This window comes from Capsicum annuum, chromosome 1, assembly GCF_002878395.1.
Source record: "Capsicum annuum cultivar UCD-10X-F1 chromosome 1, UCD10Xv1.1, whole genome shotgun sequence".
Classification (NCBI taxonomy): domain Eukaryota; kingdom Viridiplantae; phylum Streptophyta; class Magnoliopsida; order Solanales; family Solanaceae; genus Capsicum; species Capsicum annuum.
The window spans coordinates 201583040-201599063 of record NC_061111.1 but is presented as its reverse complement, the minus strand read 5'-3'; the positions used below and the strand labels follow the sequence as shown (position 1 = coordinate 201599063).

Here is a 16024-nt window from a genome sequence, read left to right as displayed (position 1 = left end):
ATTTCTGCAGATGGCCACAATGAAAGTCTCTAATTGGGAGCAACCGTAGCTATTGTAGAAAGAAACTTAATTATCACTTTATCTAAATAAAAAATTTTGACTACGAAACCGGCAAAAAGTTCGTCGGAAAAAAGAGATACTTTTGGGACAAGAATGGAAAAGTTTGCCAGAATGAACATTGAAGCTGCACCAAATTTCCAGTGAAATGAGATACTTTTGGGACAAGAATGGAAAAGGAATTGGGAAAAAGTTGAAGGGTAAATTCGTTTTAATTAGATAATGCATGTATTGAAAGCTATGTATTATTAATACATAGAAAAGTGGTGGTATTAGTTGTGCGTAGCATAATATACAATAGAGTGTATAACTAATTGTTGGATTAGTTATACATAGGTTAAAAAAAATACCAAACAAGGTATTAATAGTACATAAGAGCTAATGCAAGCATTAATTTTTTATCACACTGTACCAAACGACCTCTAAGAGTTAAAACCTTAATATAAAACAAATGCACTTAATGGTCTGAAGTCTAAACCATTCAGATTCAGACCTCCATTAAGTGCAAACAAATGAGACCTAAGACTCGATACCAGATCTGAATGATTAAAAGTTATTCAAACCTATTATGAGCTAAAATTTTAATAAAAAATATATGCATTTAATGGTCTGAAATCTGAACTATTTAGATTCAGACCTCCATTAAGTGCAAACAAATGAGGCGTAAATCTATATAAAACCTTGATCTACAAATTTTCATTAAATGAATAGTAGAAACAAAAATAAAAGATCACTTCACTATAAAAACAAACTGCGGAGCCCATTCCGAATGCTTCTACGATCGGATAGAATAAGATACTGTTCCCCTTTTCTCAAAGGTGGCAAAATCAATCCGGCCAATTCTTCCAAACTTCAAGTTAGAGGGTTAATGGGTTGGACTCAAAATCATCCATCGAATAGCTGGGCCAGAATGGGCCAAAACAAATATTAACCCAACAAGTTAAAACCCAGCCCAACCCAACCCAACCCAACAAAGCCAGATAGATGCTGACATGGACAATCATGACGTGTCGCTGCTGACACGTCACCTTCTTCCTCTTCAACCTCCCCCAAATCTTGACCCCCAAACACTACCACTTCGCCATGAAACCGGCAAAGAACCACCACAATCAAACCCGGATCCTAAAACCCAAACCCAAACCCGAACCCGAATTCAAAAGACCCATCACAGAGATCATATGGGTTTCTCTTGTATCTACATGCATCAAATTCCTCCTAATCCCAGCTTATCACAGCACAGATTTCGAGGTCCACCGTAATTGGCTTGCTATTACTCACTCCCTTCCACTTTCTCAATGGTACTCCGACGAAACAAGTCCATGGACCCTCGATTACCCGCCATTTTTTGCACAGTTTGAGCATTTTCTATCTTTCTTTGCTTCCTTTGTGGACCCCATTATGGTCCATATCCATCATGGTCTTGATTATAAGTCAAAACCCACAATCCTTTTTCAAAGAATTAGTGTTATTATAACTGATTTTGTGTTGGTTTTTGGTATTTATAGATTGACAAGGAATTTGGGGTGTAAAGAGAGAGTTTTGATCTGGGTATTGGTTATTTTTTCGCCAGGGTTGATGATTGTGGACCATTTGCATTTTCAGTATAATGGGTTTCTATTGGGGATTCTTTTGATCTCGCTTTCGGCTTTGGAGGAAGGGAAGGATTTGTTAGGTGGTTTTGTTTTTGCAGTTTTGTTGTGTTTTAAGCATTTGTTTGCTGTTGCTGCTCCTGTTTATTTTGTTTATCTGTTGAGGCATTATTGTAGCGGTGGGTTCATTAGTTGGTTTGGGAGATTGGTTATTATGGGGAGTGCCGTTGTAGCTGTTTTTGCTGCTGCTTATGGGCCTTTTCTGTATCATGGACAGGTAAAGTTCTGATCTTTAGTTCTCTATGTGAGTTGATTCTCTAGTTATTCCCTATTTGGATCACATCTAGAATTTGATGTTATTTACTGGTATTCCATTGTCTTCTTTTCATTGTCAGGAAGATTTAGTTCATCAAGAATGCATGGATAATTTTGTAATTATGTCTAGTAATAAGATGACATTTAGGTTCTTAGAATCACACCAACACCTCAATCTCAAGTTTGTTGGATTCTTGGGGGGTATAGTAAAAATAGTAATGCTGCAATCTATTGTTTTGTTGTTTGCAGCCTTCTTGGTACTCTATTAATGAAATTTATCTTACCCTATCAGAAAAAAAGCTTCCTAGCTGGATTCATCTATATGAATCCTCACAAACCATGTCGCTGCATTTAGACGTTGGACTCATAAATAAATATTATAAAGGGCAGCTCGGTGCACTAAGCTCCCGCAATGTGCAGGTCCGAGGAAGGGCCCGACTACAAGGATCTTTTATACGCAGCCTCACCTTACATTTCTGCAAGGGGCTGTTTCCAAGGCTTGAACCCGTGACCGGAGGTCTCATGGCAACAACCTTACCAGTTACTCCAAGGCTCCCCTTCTAGGCTCCTAAATATTACTAATAAAAATTAGTAATTGCTCCAACGTTATGGCTTGCATCTAGCTAGTTAAAAGATTGTAGAAACGTGACATTGATTGCTGAAATGTACTTCCGTAAGTCTTATTGTCTTGTTAGTTTTATTCTTTAGCAGCTTTGCCTGGTCTCTGATGATGGTTGAAATGTACTGCAGTTGGATAACTTTGTTTCAAATTTAACCTTGGCTGATCAAAATGGTTGTTTCTGTTTATTGAATAGTATGATAAAGTAGGACTTTCGTTGCCTGTGTGTTATATCATCATCTCCTGACAAATTTCCAACTGCTTTGAACCTTGTTGCAGATTCAGCAAGTGTTCCATCGGATGTTTCCATTTGGTAGGGGACTCTGTCATGCTTACTGGGCTCCGAACTTCTGGGTATTCTATATAATTCTTGATAAAGTGTTAGCATTTTTGCTTGTAAGAATGGGCTTCAATGTTCAAGCACCAACAGCTTCATTCACTGGTGGACTAGTTGGGGACTCCTCCCCTTTTGCTGTGTTACCTAGAGTAAGCATACCCATTCATCTCATCATTCTAGATATGTTGTGTGTGTGTCTGTGTTTTGTTTGTTGACAATAACTTTGTTTGCCAACTCCTAATTAGGAATTTAAAAATTGAAAAACATGGTAAAAGAGTTAACTTTCACCAAACAATATTAGTTAAGAGGACTTGTGAACAGCCCATGCTTACAGAGACTTGAATATTGCAGGTCACCCCCTTTATTACCTTCAGTATCGTCTTGCTTGCAATAGCTCCATGTCTTGTAAAGGCTTGGAGAAATCCCCAACCAAGGATGATTACAAGATGGATAGCCTATGCTTACACATGTGGCTTTATGTTTGGCTGGCATGTCCATGAGAAAGCCTCACTTCACTTTGTGATTCCCCTTGCCATCATTGCCTTGAAAAGTGTGGAAGATGCAAACCACTATTTCTATTTGTCCATAGGTAATTCCCTGTCTTAGTTACTTGTTTGCAATGGTTGAACTCTCAAAGTCATCTGGTAGACCTGAATTTGTATTACAATGTGATTTATGTGATAGTCTCTAGCCATCTCAATTTACAGATAAATTCATATTTGTATCTTTCTGCATAGTTCAGTCATGCTTCTGTTTGCTACCTTCTTCTAGAAGTTGTTCCTACATTGGTGTTCTTTTATTCTTATATCTTATTTTGGTCTATTTACTTTTACCGTTATTAGCTCATTGTATCTGACTCTACAGCAATCAGATCTCTTTCAGTTGGAAATAAGTTGGTACTTTCAGACACCATCTATTATTAGTGTCAATATTAAGACATAATGAGACTCCAATAGGTCAAAACATATGTTTCAAAAATGATGTCATTGTAGTTTATCTTTAACATGATGAATCAGTATTACCTTGAATGACTACTAGGCACAATTAAATTCCACTGGGAAATAAACAAACAAATTAGCATGTATGAAATGTGGATTAATCAATAAACAGCTTTAAGTTTTAGCCTTTTCTTTTATTCGGGGGTTTTGGGTAGGTGGGTTAGGCACTATTGAAGATTTAGGGAATTTGCTCTGGATCTTTTGTGTCCCAGAAAATCAAAACTGCAACCACCATCTTATTAGTTTTAGTATTACTCCATCAGTTAGAAAGAATGAATTACTAGAAATGCTCCGCAAGTAAGAACTGATATGTTCTATACTTAGCTGTATGTCAGCCATTTTGTTATAGTGTATTCTTGAGCTATCCAACTTTGCCCAGTGACTCAGTTTTTTCATGGCCGACCTCAAAATTATCCCTTTGCATTAAGCTGGCTTCTTGATATCTTTGCAGATGGAATAGGACATCCATCAACATACCTTCCTGTCTTTCTTCCTTTGCCTGTTTTTTCGATTACTATTGTTGTTGTGTTGCTGCTGCTTCTCCTTTTTTGTGTTTGGGTCTTGTATCGTTCTGTAACATTTATTTCCAGAAACTAATACATAACCCTGCTGTGCATGCAGTGTCCTGCTATTCTCTTTTCCCGCTATTATTTGAAGTCCAAGAATATCCAATCAAATTTCTCTTACTGCTTTTACATGCTACGCTGACGTGGATTGGATTCTCCTCTTATTTTACAACAACTAATAGAAAAACAGCTGAAACGGAACAGACAAGATATGACAAAACAAGGTTTATCGTTGGATCTTTTGGCAAATTATACTTGCTAGGTCTCCTGGCCGTTGAGATATATGGACAATTTGTTCATCCTATCCTCTTTGCTGAGAGGCTTCCTTTCTTGCCTCTTATGATGATCAGCATATGCTGTGCATTCGGAATGATGTACTCTTGGATCTGGCAACTGAGGCAGATTATCAAGTTACATTAACACAGGTAGCTTTCAAATACTACCAGCTGCTGCTTATACATAAGATAGAATTCGATACACGTAGCTACAACAACAACGTACCCATATGATGTACGACAAACCTTACCCCTGCCTTTATTGGTTAGGATTTAGGAAGCCTGTTTCCAATAGACCCTCAGCTCAAAAGAGAAGATATCGAAGCAGAATATAGCTAAAATGCTAAATCAAGATCGGCTTTTTATAGCATCTTCCAGTAGCTTTGTTATTCACTTGTATCAAGTTACACTTCTTAAAAAAAATGCAGGAGGTTGTTTTAAAATTTTAGTTAGTTATGAAGATGTATCTAATCTACCTCATTGTTTTTGGTACTCGTTTGACATCTTTTGTTAATTCTTTGTATGTCTTTCTGTATATAGTGACACTCATATTTGTTTAATGGGCTGCCGTTTAGTTCTAGCAAATAGACAGAAAAGAAAAAAAAATATTAAGTGCTGTTTCTAAAACAAACTGAATAGCATATCTAATGCTTCTAAATTCAAAATTTATGTGTTTTGAAGTAATAATATATACAGAATATTGACTTTCTCGTTTACAAAATATTTCGAGATCATATTCGAAAAGATATACAACTTGATAAGTCAAAGTATTATGAGATTTTGTGGATTGGATAAGAAAATCTAGTCATAAGTCTGTTCCAAAAGTCTAGAGAGTAGTTGAAGTTTCAAACTAATATGTCTATTTTAACCAGAAAAAATATACTACAAGCCATGGTCCTAATTCCTATTCTAGAAATAAAATAGAAAAAACAGCCTTAAATATTAAAAGGAATATACTTGAATAATCTCGCAATAAGTTCATTGATAACGATGAAATTTATAAAACGATATATTAAATATTAGGTCATCCTGCTATAATCTATACACACATTGACCCCATAGAAAATATCTTCAGTCTTTTATCGGTCATCTTTTTTTTTTTTTTGTTTCTTACCTTGACTCCTTTCTTTACGATACAAAATCAACCTTTGGGCGAAGGTAGAGCTAGAATACGAAATTTATAAGATCAAATTTTATTCCTTTAATGTTATTATGTTTCATATTTTGTACTATAAAATTTAAATCAAAATTATTAAATTTGGTTGAACACGTAACTCAAACTAAAGAGAGCTTTGACGTAAAAGGTAAAGTTGTCTCCATATAATCATAGAGAAGTCATATGTTGAAGCCATGAAAATAATGATTCGACCCTTCCCAAACTTGATGTTGGTGGAAGTTTTATACGCCGACGTCTTTTATATAACTCAAGCGGTAGCTTTGACCTTGGGCTTCGCAATGAAAAGGAAAAAGAAATATGAAGGCATGTAATTTTCTATTCATGCTAAATGCATGTTGAATATATTAAGTGTATACCAATACACTTTAATGTTAGTTATATATATGTTGACATGTAAGTCACATGAAACAAATTTTTAGTTGGATTAAACTATGAAAAACTCCCAAAATTGTTTTTCTAACACTGCTCAATTCCCATAGGTTTACTAATTTTTTGTAGTAATAGATAATTCACTAACTGATCAATTCAACACTTTCAAATCGACCTATCATGTTTCCATAACAAAGATATTTTTTTCATTTCCTTGTAATTTTCATTATCATAAAGTAACATTTTTTTTTCTCCGAACAGTACTTACAATTTTTGTTAAGACATTTACATTAGATACACAATTGCATATTCAAGTTATCTTCAGACCGAAATCAATTAATTTTTCATTCAAATATTACTAAGATGTAATCATCCTAAATAATTTTCTTTTTTTACTTGATAATAATCAAATAGATCCATTTCTTCATTTGGTCAAATACATAGGCCACAAGTCACGTAAAAGGGAAAACAAAAACATTTGGTCCTTAGTATATATTATAATTTAAGAAATAAAAATTAGACAAATTCAGCGTGTGATGAATGAAGAGCAACAGCTAACACAAATACTTCTAAGATAAATTCAATTTTTCTTGCCTTATCCTATTCTTTTAGTTAGTTAATATATTTTTTGGCAACATTTTTAATCATGTTTTTTAACACTAACTTCTGTGTTATAGTTAAAGTTAGACAAATAAATCAAAAACAGAGACTCGGAGAGTAACCAATATACTACTCCATGATTTTTTTTTAGCTTTAATACACTTCATTTATAGAAGATAAAAAGTGTTTTTACTAACTGTTCGTTAATAAATACACACATCAAATACATACACCAATATATTCTTATTATTTAAAATAATTACTTGAACAAAATGAAAGGACTATAAAATATCATTTATTTAGGAACAAGGGAGTAGCGTAATACTAAGGCAAACAACATAAATTTCGAGAGTTTGAAGTTTAATTACAGAAAATTTCAATGTTTTGCATAATTACTGAAAACCCCAATTTTGAGTCCGTCGAGATACATAATTAGCTCCTGATAAATTTAATAATGATACATTTTTTCTTTTACAAAGATACATAATCAGCTCCCGATATTTTTTTTTTTGATGGATTTGTCGAGATACATAATATATATAGCGAATATATATTTTTTTCTTTTGTAAAGATACATAATTAGCTTCGGATATATTTTTTCGATCTTACATTTATCGAGATATATAATTAGCTTTCGACATATCTTTTAAAGATACATAATTAATTGAGATTTTCGTAATTACTTTATTAGAACGAGAATATATGTAAATATGGTAAGTTAAATGTATGTTTGTGTTGATTTTTTCTTTAAAAAATAGTACTTAAAATAAAGATGGGAAAGCAGGAGGCAGCATCATGGGAAACATCCGAATTAGAGAATTTTCCCCATTTATATATATGTTAATAAGGGATACAGTAATATTTTTGCGCGTATAATATCATCTCCCATTATTTCAACAACAATCGAGGAGCAGTAATGGGTTCGAGCATCAGTCGTATAAGAGCATCATCATCATCGGAGTCAGGTTCAAGACCCAAAAGGAGCAAGTTCAAGTTTTCCTCTTTCTTGTGTGGTGCTTCTACTTCTCACTCACACCATCAGGCACTTCTCTAAATCTTACAGAATCTATTTTTGTTTGAGTTTTTCAGTAAAAAGAGAATCTTTTTTGTTGGTGCTACGATTTGTCTGATTAAGTGTTTTTGTGTTCTTGATGATTTTGATTACCATGGTTAAAAAGGGGTTGCTTCAATTCATTGATTTTCCTTTATTTACGTGGATTATTTTGCTGCTACTTCCGTAAAGTTACAATCTTTATTTGATTGAAATCCAGAGTTGACTTTTGTGTTTCTGTGTTCTCTATGCGTCCTATTTCTCTTTCTTTTTGTACTTCCAGATGAGGCAGGTGTACTACAACAACGACAACATGCCCAGCGAAATTCCACAAATGGGGTCTGGGCTGGGTAGAGTGTACGCAGTTCGCAGACCTTACCTCTATCTCGTGGACGGAAGATCCTTGGGGCTGGTGTAGTGAACCTAAATGGTCTTGATGTTCTTGTGGTAAATAATTGGTGAAATTATGGGATTGTTTTTGTTTTTAGTATTTTCATAGTTCATTAGTGGTAAATTTGAGAAGTTAGGTTACGTTGGTTCGGGCACGTGATGAGGAGGGGTTTTGATGCGCCAGTGCGGAGGTGTGAGACCTTGATTAGGCATGATATGGAGCAGTTACAGCTTACAGAGGATATGACCCTTGATAGGAAGGTGTGGAGGACGCGAATTAGGGTAAAGGGTTAGGGGGTGGGAGTGCATTGGTAACAGTAGGAGAGCATTCTTTTGTGTCTAAAGTTTCTTGTTCATGGGGTTGTGTGATGTCTATGGTTTCGGTTAGATAGTTTTTAGTATTATTTTGTGACTAGCGGTGTTAGTGTATTTTGCTCACTGTACTAGTTTATATGCTTTTATGTTTTGTGTTTATTATATTGTTATCGGTCCTAAGCCGGGGGTCTATCAGAAACAACCTCTCTATTTCACCTGAGGTAGTGGTATGGTCTGCGTACACTGTACCCTCCCCAGTCCCCACTATGTGGGAATACACTGGGTATGTTGTTGTTGTATTAGTGATGAATAAAGATTTTTCTAGGATATCTAAGAAGCTCATTTTAGCTGAGGTAGTTGAACATAGGTGATTGCGATAAAGCGCCCTTGTACTGTTTCTTGCTTGGAATTTATATGCTTATTCATTGTTTCTCTAGTCATGAGTTAGAAAGTCCCTTTGAGCTTTGACATGTGGTTTTCATTTCCTACCAGAAACTAAAACTCTTAGTCCATTTAAACGTATTTGCATCTTTTGTATTACCAAAGATGTAGAAGTTGTAGTGGGCAAGTTTATTAACGAGTGGTGGTGCAGCTATACTGTCATGCATTTTGCCTTTGTTTTGTCCTTTTCTACTATGCTGCTATGTGTTTTTTCTTTTGTTGTTATAACTTCTAGATACTTTGTAAGGTCGCAAGTTGTTTAATGGTAACATTCGTGTAAGGAGCCTATGTGTATCATGCTCATTTCTCTGATTAAAAAAGGGCTGCTAGTGTCTTTTATTAGACTGTGTTGCTCAAGGAACAGTTAAGCAGAAAAAAATTTCGCCTCGGTTGAACAAATTTGCACTCTCTATCTTAGGTGATAGAGCTGTGTGCTTTGGATTTGGACAACATTTGATTGTAGTTTCTCTAGACTTGGATTTGCATTTAATTCCGTTGCTGTGTGCTGTTTTATATTAGGCATCTACCTGTCTATCTGATTTCCCACTGATATAATTATGTTCTCAACGTCATACTGAAGTTGATGTTTCAGAGAATTTATTTATCCCTTTGTAGTACAAAAAGTAAATTAAAACATATCACTTTACTGAGTTTGAACTGCTCGCTGGCAATTCAAGTTTGTTGTTATGTGTAATAATATATTTCCTCTATTAGTGTACAGTAGAAAATTGTATGTTATATCAGTTGTTCTTCGTGCTGACTTAATCTTATTATCAAGTTCAACCTATCCCAACCTATCCCATAATCTTCATCCGTAAATTTGAAATTGAGATGTGATGATGTTGTTTAGCTTGAAGATTATCCCCAGCCTCCGGTTGGTGCCCGGAATTCTATAGCAGAATCTTCTTCAACATTTAGTTTAGAAGTTGGTCATGCGACTCAACCTGAGACAGGATCCTCATCAGAAAGCACTAGTGGTCTTAGTCATGACGCTTTAGTTCAACATAAGTTGATAAATGCCGAAGTGAACATCAATAGTGCATGTCTTTCAAATGATAAACATTCCATATGTGACCAGGTTTGTTCTAATTTTAGTTCGGAACTCCACATTTTGGACGAATAGTTACATAGCTACTGCATATGTAAACAACCATCTCAAGAATTGGTCTTTTCACAGGCAAGAGACAGCTTGGCTGCAGCTGTTAGTACTGATCCTTTGACATGCTTGAATGCTGAAGACTCTCACACTGTGCCAGAAGAGTGCAGAATCTCATGTTCACATGGGGATTCAATGGAGGATCAGGGGGGTGGACCGATTGAGTCAAGTTCTGATTCTAGATCTACTTCTCTTACTTCTGACTCTATGCCTAGGCATCAATTTCTCGAGGGTGATACCTCCGAAGAGGCAACAACTTCAAGTTCAGGATTTCTTTTGTTGGATAGTGAGCTTGGAGTAACCTCCACTCAAGATGTGCTACATGTTGATGTGGTGAGTATCTCTTCCAACCTTTTATCTAGTAGCATTGCTGATATAGGCAGTCCAGAAACAAGAAGAAATAGTAGGAGGCTCTTTTGGGATGCTATATCAAGACACAGTTTAAGAAGGGATAGTGATTCTCCAACCATTGTCTTTGCAACTGGTCATGCTGATGATCTAGGATCTCGTGACAGATGGCTAATTGATTTTAATGGTGATCTCCATTATGATGGGGTTGGACTTGATTCTGGTTATGGGGCTGGTAGGAATCGTCACCGAAGTGAACAAAGACAGCCAACAAGATCTGAGGTAATATATCAAGAACTTTATCTATTACTCTAATGCTTTTGACTGTTTGAGGTGGATATAGCCGATCCCTGCATTTGTATTTTATATAGAGAAGGAGTTTCAGCTTAAAATCCCTTTTTTGATCATAATGAACCTGAATCATATCAGGAGAAGGTAAATGCACTAGTTTGCTTCTTGATTATATAGGCATATCATCCATATTTATGTTCGGATACTACATTATTGTAAAGATATGGCACCTGGGCCTAACTCAACCCTAAAAGCTAGCTCATGAGGGAGGATTGCCAAAGTCCATATAAGCAAACCGCCTGTCCATTCCCCAACCAACTGATGACTCTTACCCACTCTAACAATTATATTAGTTGTTTACTTGCATTTTGTCTCATTTTAATAACGTTTATCTAGGAAACATTGGTTTCAGCTAATTTTTCCCTTTCATTTTCCATGTACATCTTTCTTTACTAAGGACATACTGTCTTACATGAAACAACCGAAGGTAGCTGCTTATAATCGCAGCAATTCAAAAGAATCTTTGTTTTTTCCAGTTAATTTTTTTGGGGTGTGTTTAGCAAATATGTGTTTGTACAAATGTGTATATTTTGATTCCATATATTCAATGAGCACAAAATGCATCTTAACTTTATATTTGGTCATTGTAGCATCGTGAGGCTACTTTCAAATACGGACTACTTGGCACTTATAGTACTTCTCTCTTGGGGGCGTTTAATGCCGTGTTTCATTTTGTTGTTATTTTTCCTAGCAAGAATTCATTAATGACATCCAAATAACCTATCTGTATCACATACAGATATCTGAAAGAGTTCTTGAAGGCCTTGGTAGCCGAGTTCCACAACAAAATCTTTGCTCATCAGGCCTTCATCCTGATGGTACATGTTCGTGTGAACCTTTACTCACAACTGAAGAGTTCAGTACCCTTGCAAGTATTTCACGAATAATTATGCTTGCTGAGGCCTTATTTGAGGTATGTCTCCAGCATCTGATGTCCATCTTAAGTTTCAAATTCTTGTGGGTATTGTTTGTTAGGAAATACAACTTAAGAATATTCTCTATGCATCTTATGCATCCTTCTTATAGTATTTTCCATACTCGGGTCATGTTCAGGAGAATTATTACAATGAACTCTCATTGTTGTTTGAGAATGTCAAGTTTACTGTTATTTTCATATAAACACTTCGAACAAAGGAAGAAGGAACGAGAAAAGTTGCTGTATATTTTCTAGCTATCACCTCGTGCTATTTGACAATGGAGTATGTCTTAACTCTAGATTGAGGGATGTAAGACCCTACGTTTTGGCCTGGAAGTTGGGAATGGGCTTGTCTTTGAGCCAGAATAAAGTAGATCTAATTAGGCGTTTACTAATCAACGGTCGAGATCTTCTTTCCTCTACAAAGTTTGTCTCATTTGCGAACCAACCTATTTGGTTTGGCTGTGCTCCAATTTTTATTATTTTTATAAAAAAGGAAGTTGTGTTTTCTGGTATATTTTTTCTAGACTACTCTATTATTGTTAATTTTCCCAGCTTGAAAACATAATTAACTCTAAGTTAACTGATCTGTGTTGCCGGATGTTTGTTAATCCGTCCTGAAGAAATTTTGCATCTGCATTATTTCTTGGGAAATAGGTCGCCAAGGGTAAATAAAACTCAAGGAGCATAATAGAAATGCTTGACCTCAGTTTATCCAGTATTAAGAACCCTATATGATAATTCCAGCTGAAAGCGTGAATACATCCAGCTTACATAGTTTGCTATTCTGAAGGCACTTGATTGTTGTCAGTTTCCGTAATCACAGAGACCTCAGTCTGGCTTCAGTGCAAGCTTGAATCTTAGTAAATTTTATAGTGTTCAGCACCTTCTCCGAGAAGAATCTTTTTACATTGTTCCGCACTCATCATTAATAGCATAATGCCTGCTTAAAAGTGTACTATAGACAGATTGAGTGGGACATCTACTGAGTAAGTGTACTTTCAAGATTGAAGGCCACAGGAATGGGGTGTTCACGGTTACTGATATTCTTCATTAAATAATTAGTAACCTGCTAATACTTTCTAACATCTCCGCTGGCCTTATTATGTGATTGCAGTAGTTTGAGCTGATATGGCTTGTTTCTTTTCTTAGGTCCTGGATGAAATTCATCGACAATCTTTCACACTTTCGCTATCTACGGTTTCGCTTCCAGCTCCAGATTCTGTTGTGGACTCGTTTCCTCTCAAGTCTCACAAGAAGTTAGGAGCTGTAGAGAATGCTCCCACTGATATCCAACAGTATGTCTTCTTAGCTTGTTGAATAATTGATATGCTTGTTTGAACTATGTTGCCTCTATTAAGGTTTATATGTTAGCAGTGAGTAATTGACACTGCCTCCTCCCCTCCAAATGATGGTCTCCACTTTGGTAGCTGAAATCGCTGATGGGAAAGAAAACAAAGAGGTTAAAAGAAGGGGAAAAGTCAAAAGATAATGAATAGAACAGAAGGAAGATGCAGAAACTATAAAGTTCTTCATGTATATTGTCAATCTCCTACTGCAGTATTCTGTTATTAACTGGGATTTGTTAGGAAAACTAAAAGTTTCGTCATGCATAACTTATGGTTAGCTAGCATGCTTGTGAAAACTTCATTAAAATAAAATTGATTTCTTAGTACTTTTTCTTGAACTTTGACACACACACTTCCCTATTTGGATTGATTTGACACCTTATTCAGATGTAATGGGATCTAATAACCCTTCCTTTTACCCAGTTGTTAGACATAAGGCACAGCCGGAGCTTGGATTCTTAGCAGTCTTTCACTATTCACAAGATATATCCTGAATATTCTCTGCCTAAGGATTATGAGCTTTACTCCCTTTTTTTGATAACCGTGGTGTCCGGGCCAGCTTGCGTGCACCTCGACTAATTCTACGGGATACATGCCATCTCCCACTAGCAACAGTTATTAGGTAACTTTGTTCACCAAGGCTAGAACAGATGGGAAGAAATCACCTAGTTTATTTTGACGAGTATCCATTACTGTATCATCTATCAAAGGCTCTATCTGGTTCCTTATAGCTGAAGAATCTCTCTTGATCAGTTATTTGCAAGTTTCAACTCTAAGTGGACCTTGCCCTTATGTTCACTAGATTTGGGTAGCTGTGTTCCAGAGCTGAAATTTCAGTCTCCACCAAATTTCCATTAAAAGAAGTCTGTACAGATCCAAAGATGTACGTTAAACATATAGTGGTGATGGGAGAATTTTCCGTTCTGCAGTCTTTGACCTTTCTGTTTGGATTTCAAGGGGAAAAAACATAAATAGCTCGGCAGCCTTAAGATTTAGCCACGACACTGAATTTTCCATACAAGTATATACGCTGTTGCTTATCACATATAATACCCAGGTCTTTCGTTTTCCCCATTGTGGGAGAGACCAAAATGCTCGACTCAACCTTATAGGGACAGTATTTCACTCCAAGAATTCAAACTAATATAAACTAGTTTACTTTATAATATTTTGAATTCGATGATGACAACTTCAAATAGTTAAATTGAACACTTAACAATCAAACTCAGTATAGTAATATATTCAGACATTTTATTATTCTTAAAACCCCGCGATGTCAAATAGGTGTGTGCCATGAGAGGAGATAATGGCACCAATGACATCCATGCTTTCGTGGCCAAAGTGAAGTTTACATTTCTTTCTTCTGTATTAACAAGCTGTTATATGTTTTTGTAGGTGCCACATTTGTTTGGCCGAGTATGAGGAGGGAGACAAACTAAGGGTGCTCCCTTGCCGCCATGAATATCATATGCATTGTATCGATAAATGGCTTAAGGAAGTAAATCGGTATGCTCAGACATTTCTTTTCCTTCTTTGTGCTTTCCCTGTATATATATATAGCTATATGCTTTGAGAAGAAGCTTCTGCCTTGCTTTTGTATTGATTTCCTTCTTTGTTGTTCCAGAGTCTGTCCAGTTTGCAGGTGCAATGTTTGTGAGAATTCCGCGGTTGCTTCTGCCCCAAATTCAGAAGCTTCTTAACGGATGGTGCTAATTATGTAAATATAGTACAGACAGGTTTAGATGAAACTGAAGGAGAACCTTGGAGTAATTGGTAAAGTTGCTGCAACGTGACCGGGTTCAAGCCTTGGAAACAGCCTCTGGCAGAAATGCAAGGTAAGGCTGTATACAATACACCCTTGTGGTGGGGCACTTCCCGGACCCTGTGCATAGCGGGAGCTTTAGTGCACTAGGCTACTCTTTTGCAAGGTTTAGGTGAAACTGTGGCAATGTAATGTTGAATCGTGTCTGCAACATTGTGAATATATTTGCTATAAGGTAAAATTGGGCTGGAAAGTGTTATATTAGCTGTGAAAACAACTTCTTTCTTTCATTTTTCTCTAATTTCTACTGCTAAACGTTACCCCAAAGTGACTATTTTTTGTATCTTCTTCTTAGAGGGTGGGCTGTGGTAAATGGTTTACCGCGTGAATGCAATAATGCCAACCCTCAAAACTATGACATAAGTTCGAGCACTTGAGTTCCTTTCTGTGAAAGTGCAACGGAGATCACCAACCTAAGTCATGAGCCTTTGTGATCGCCCTGATCGTTACTATGAGTATAATGATTGGAAATAGCAAGAGAAACTCTTCTGGGAATCATATAGTTCTTTTAAAATAGTGGTATATAAAACCCAGACGCTAATCACACTTGATTTTAATACATTTTATATTCTTATTTGAAACAGTCTCTCTACCTTCACCAACCTATTGCAACAAAAAACATCTTTAAATAAATATTGTTACGTCTTTTTTTCAGAATATCTATAAGAAAATTATACATATCTATAACGAGAGGGTCACAAACCTACAAAAAGTGCCATAACGTAAACCAACTTCAAGGATCTCCTCCATAACTACGGACACTTTAAAAAAAAAATGAATTGCAAGAGTAATATCGAAAAAATTTAATTAATGTTTTCTTAATTTAGTAAGATGATCAACTAATATGAAATAATTATTTTTAGTAAGATGATCAACTAATATGAAATAATTATTTTTAGTAAGATGATCCACTAATATGGGACGGAGGCAGTACATATTAGTATTACACAAATTAGTGCAACTCTCTGTAAATGTTTGAGGCT

At 35.9% G+C, this 16024-nt stretch overlaps 2 protein-coding genes across 2 annotated transcripts; both read left to right on the top strand.

The window, feature by feature from the left end:
* Positions 1-730: 730 nt before the first annotated feature.
* Positions 731-5246, top strand: LOC107844374 (probable dolichyl pyrophosphate Glc1Man9GlcNAc2 alpha-1,3-glucosyltransferase). The gene is made up of 4 exons (XM_016688812.2): positions 731-1923; positions 2860-3066; positions 3269-3506; positions 4537-5246. The coding sequence occupies exons 1-4, from the start codon at positions 1141-1143 to the stop codon at positions 4899-4901; spliced, it is 1593 nt and encodes a 530-aa protein (XP_016544298.1). The 5' UTR covers positions 731-1140; the 3' UTR covers positions 4902-5246.
* A 2371-nt stretch (positions 5247-7617) lies between these two features.
* Positions 7618-15240, top strand: LOC107844365. The gene is made up of 7 exons (XM_016688804.2): positions 7618-7944; positions 9950-10177; positions 10277-10885; positions 11694-11867; positions 13023-13168; positions 14615-14725; positions 14844-15240. The coding sequence occupies exons 1-7, from the start codon at positions 7819-7821 to the stop codon at positions 14917-14919; spliced, it is 1470 nt and encodes a 489-aa protein (XP_016544290.1). The 5' UTR covers positions 7618-7818; the 3' UTR covers positions 14920-15240.
* Positions 15241-16024: the final 784 nt, after the last annotated feature.